Below are 5,037 nucleotides of genomic sequence, written 5' to 3' on the forward strand. Positions count from 1 at the left end.
CCTATCACTTACCAGCAAGCATAGCTGGTGTGAGTTGTAGGCCAACATCTGGAGAATTAGGCATTGCCCAGTGCTAATTTAAAGAGATGGGGAACATATACCTCTCAAGTTGTTTGAATACAACTCCTCACTATCCCTGAACTGTGGCCTTGCTAGCAAGGGCTAATAGGATCTAGAGTCCAACAAACTTCAGTCCTTTACTCTGGTGATCCACTGCCAGTTTGAGTAGGCAATACTGGGTGAGTTATATAAACAATCTGGTCTGGTATAAAGCAGTTTTATCTTTTCCCTAAATTCAAGTGTCTAGACAAGAAAGGAAGATAAAATACAGGTTGTCAAAACTCAGGTTTAATGTTATTTAAAATAATCATTTCAAAAACAGAAAAATCCTGGCTGATCCATTACATCTGGGAATAGCCATTATACAACACAGATGTTCAGATCTGTTGTATCTGTGTCAGCTTCATAGGTCAGAGAACTGTTTCTTCTGTATAAAGCAGGTGTTGGTAACATGTGAGCCTCTAAATGGCTACATGAGATAAAGGATGATGGCAGCTGCAGTTCAACAACCACCCAGAGCAGTGGTTCCCAACCTGTGGGTCAGGACCCCTTTGGGGGTCGAATGACCCTTTCATGGGGGTCGCCTAAGACCATTGGAAAACACCTATTTAATTACAGTTATGAAGTAGCAATGAAAATAATTTCATGGGTTTGGGTCACTACAACATGAGGAACTGTATTAAGGGGTCGCGGCATTAGGAAGGTTGGGAACCACTGATCTAGAGCATGTCCCTCCAGATACTGTTGGATAATAACTCCCAGAATCCCTCACCAATGTCAATGCCAGCAGACATTGATGGGAGATGCAGTCCAACAATGGCTGGAAGGACAGATTCCCCCATCCCTGATCTACACAATTAATCAATACAGCCATCAAACAGGCAACTGTTTACCTTCCAAGAGAATACAAGCCTTTCTCAGCAGGAAAGGCTATACAGAAGTCAGGCTCAGAAATCTATTGTGTTTGGGTCTTGGCTTCTCTGCCGAGCGCCTTCTTCTTGTTGTAAGCTGACTTCTGCTTTCTTCTCACACACTAACAAAGCCTTCTGGAGGTAGCTAGGCTTGCCAATACCCAACCTGGGAAGACCTCGATTGAGTCCTTCAAGGAGCACACAAGCTTTACAGAGGGGCTGGCTGCAAAGATAGCCACAGCGCTGGCAAGTGCCCTGGATGGGCATGCGAACGTCCTCACGGATGGCCAGTCGCTCACCCGAGTGCACCAAATCAGCCACTGTGCTGGAACGTGTGGCCTCCAGGTCTTTGAGCAAGTTCCGGGCATGGCCACGGTAAGCGTTGGGGGCATAAATGCATTCAGTGCTGAAGTAGTCCAAGCCCTGGAAATACGCATAGAGTACAATCTCCTTTTCATAGGCATGCTTCAATGGCTTGCAGCGTGGCAGTGTCCCCTCACTACCTGTCAGGATCTCTGTGCAGCGCCGGAGCCGTCCTACATCCCCCCGCAGGAAATTCATCAGCACAGTCTCAGCAACATCGTCTGCATTGTGACCTAGGAAGCAAATCAGATAACAGCAGAATGATTCATATGGAGCACATACATCCCTGTTTCCCACCAGAATGCGCAGGCCTTGCATCAAAGGCTGGGTTATGAGTAATGAGCTAACAGTAGATCAGGATCTATATGGGGAACAGTGTTGTTGGACACTAATTCCCACTGGCATACCTGGCCTGGCCAATGGTGAAGGATCACAGGACAGGATGTCAGGAACTGCCCACTCCCTTCCCTTAAATAAACTAGCCTTCTGTATTCCAACAGCAAAATTGTATTTCAAGTTAATACAATTGGCTCTTCATATCCATAGGGCTTCCAATCCATTCCAGACACACACACCACATCTCATAGATGCCAAAAACCATGGGACCTCAAGTCCCATTGGTTTTCATAGAGCTGCATCATCTGCACTGCTGCGCTGGCGCAGCCATGTGCCCATGCCACCATTGGGGTGAATGGAGCAGGGCCATCTCCAAAGCATAGAATAATCAGTGCCCCATAATGTGAATCCATGCGCTTTTTTACACTAATGCATCTACACTAGAGAAATAACCTGGTTTGGCACCTGTTCTGGCTCAAGGCTATGGAATTCTGGGAGTTGGAGTTTGTTGTGGGGCCCAGAGCTCAAGGCTTGACTCTTTGTCTGCCCCACTGCTATGGAATTCTGGGAGTTGGAGTTGGTTGTGGGGCTCTGCTCTGGGCCCACAACCAACTCCAACTCCCAGAATTCCATAGCCTTGAGCCAGCCAGAGCTAAATCAACCGACCCGTGGCGATCTTGTCTGCCCCGACGAAGGCGGCTCCGCGGTCGAGGGCCTGCCTTCGGAAGACGCCGCAGAAGGTGCAGTGGTTCCTGGGGCCGAGGTGCCTGGCGATGCAGTCCATGCTCCAGCCGTAGAGCTGCTGGTAGGAGACGACGTGGAGCGGGAGCCCCAGCCGGGCTTGGTTGCGTCGCACGGCGGCCAGGGACTCGTCCCGGTAGCCGGCGATGCCTTCGTCGACGGAGAGGAGCAGGAGGCGGAGGCCGTAGCCGTGGCGCTCGTTCAGCACCCGCAGCAGGTGAGCCAGCACCGTCGAGTCCTTGCCGCCCGAAGCCGCGATGGCCACCGTCTCGCCCGACTCGAAGAGCCGCGCCGACGCGATCCCGACGTGCGCCTCCGCCTCGAAGGCCGCCACGAAGCACTCGCGGCACAGGGCCTCGCCGCTCCTGGGGCGACGCAGCGACGCCCGACGGACCCCGCAGCCGGAGCAAAGCGCCGCCGGGCCAGGCATGGCTCCGCCGGAAGGGCCTCGGATCCCAGTCCCAGCATGCCTCGCGCCCACAAGTACTTCCGGGTCGATGAGGGCGGGGCCTAAGCACTAGGCCTAGTCCCTCCATAAAAGGGCGGGAATGGAGGGAAAGGAACTAGCCAAGGTGCGGGTTATTGGGAGCCCCCGCGCTGTGGAATTACACTCATCCCTCCATATTTGGGGCTTTGATTAATATGTCCTCTCTAGGAATCTGTAGGTCCTCCAGTGCAACTCTATGGTCAGTGTTTGTCAGACGTTGGCCACAGAGTTGCACTGAAAAGATTCCTAGAGAGGACACTCCACTAGGCCTTTGTAGCTCCTCCAGCGCAACTCTATGGTCGGGGTCTGTCGAACAATGGCCACAGAGCTGCACTGGAGAATCTAGAGATTCCTAGAGAGGACACTAGAGAGTAGGCATTTGTCGCTCCTCCAACGCAACTTTATGGTCAGTGTTTGTCAGACATTGACCACAGAGTTGCCCTGGAGGACCTAGATATTCCTAGAGAGGTGTCCTCTCAGGTTAAAAACAGGGTGTTTTTGTTATTTGCGGATTTACCATATTCACAGGGGTCTTGTACCCCTAACCCTAGCCAATATGGAGGGACAAGTGTATTATAGTACTGGCTTCACTTCGGCTTGGTCTGTTTTGGGCCAGAGAACCATAGAGTTGGGAGAGGCCCCAAAGGTTCCATGCAGGAACTCACTATTAACACACCCACCACAGATGGCCATCCAGTCCCTGTTTAAAGACCTCCAGCAGAGAAGACTCCAGCAACTAGGAAGAAAAATAAGCTCAAGCGTCAGAGAGCTTGCACCCGGGTCCGGCTGGGACAATAACAAAGATGATAAGTTCTCAAAAACACAAAAAACAAGGCACCGCAAAACACCGCTTGGCCATTGTGTGATCCATCGTAGAGCAATTGAAGTTGCACATGCTGTGAAATTGTTTCCTAATGTTGAGGTGGAATCTCTTTTCCTGTAGCTTGCACCCATTGTTCTGGATCCTGTTCTCTGGAGCAGCAGAAAACAAGCTTGCTCCATCCTCAATATGACATCCCTTAATTGATTTGACCTTTCCCGGATGGCAAGCCCTGTTGTTTTTAACCGACGTGTGCATGCAGCCACACAAGTGGTTGTGCACACGTCACACTACCTTGGGAAACAATGGGAGTTGAGGTCCTGCATTTCTTGCCGTCTGCTGGGGTGTCCGGAATGGATCGCCACAGATTTGAAGGGACGACTGTACCTTACATTTCTCTGTGTTAAAATTAATTTTGTGAGTTTCGGCCCAGCTTTCTAATCTATTAAAATCATTTTGAATTTTGATCCTGTCCTAATTTGGTGTCATCTACAAATTTCACAAGCATGCCCTCTATTCATTCATCCAAGTTGTTGGTAAAGACGTTGAATAGCACTGGGCCCAGTGGATGGCTCAAGACCCGAAGTCTGCCCTCACCCATGCTTTGAAATATTGTATTTAAACATTTAGGATTTACTGCATCCTTACAAGCTGCCTAGACCACCACAATCAGGGAGAAGAAGTGGGACACATGCATCAGGAGAGGAGACTGGAAGGTCTTTCATCTACAGATCCTCTTTGACCCAACAAGGTTAATGAAAATAGAGAAAGGAATTCTGTCACTAGAGGGCAATCTCAACTCTTAATTTTAGGACTGAGAGTATGATGAACTGAGAAGATGACAGAAGACAGTTCAATGTTTATGTCCATTATTTATTTATTGTTACTACAAATCTCAGAATTCCCTAGCCAGCATGGCCAACATCTCCCAATTTTTGCTAGCATGGCACTGGATAGTGTTTTTAAGTTTTCCAACCTGATCAGATGCTTTGCCCACATATGTCTATTACCACTGTCTATAACTGGGCTGAACACCTCTGGAGAGCAAAAGGTTGTGGAAGGTAGGCTGTTGTTTAATTTTTGTGTGTGATGGATTTTGATTATGCTGGAATCTGATAGATTTTGATCCTGTCCTAATTTGGTGTCATCTATAAATTTCATAAGCATGCCCTCTATTCCTTCATCCATATGGTGGATCCATATTACAGTCATGCACTTATATGACTGAGCCTTTCCCAGCCCAAATAAATGAATTATGCAGAATAGGGGGGGAAGGGATTGGTACTCTCAATTCAAACCATTTCCTGCCATTCATCCTT

General features: G+C 49.0%; 1 protein-coding gene across 1 annotated transcript; it reads right to left on the reverse strand.

The window, feature by feature from the left end:
* Positions 1–708: 708 nt before the first annotated feature.
* CTU1 (cytosolic thiouridylase subunit 1) lies at positions 709–2,889 on the reverse strand. Its single transcript, XM_042440907.1, has 2 exons — positions 2,337–2,889; positions 709–1,567 (listed from the first exon to the last, which is right to left on the reverse strand). Exons 1-2 carry the CDS (start codon positions 2,839–2,841, stop codon positions 1,008–1,010), a joined length of 1,065 nt encoding a protein of 354 aa, XP_042296841.1. The 5' UTR covers positions 2,842–2,889; the 3' UTR covers positions 709–1,007.
* Between the last annotated feature and the right edge of the window lie 2,148 nt (positions 2,890–5,037).

The sequence above is a fragment of the Sceloporus undulatus genome, chromosome 9 (genome assembly GCF_019175285.1).
Source record: "Sceloporus undulatus isolate JIND9_A2432 ecotype Alabama chromosome 9, SceUnd_v1.1, whole genome shotgun sequence".
NCBI classification, from domain to species: domain Eukaryota; kingdom Metazoa; phylum Chordata; class Lepidosauria; order Squamata; family Phrynosomatidae; genus Sceloporus; species Sceloporus undulatus.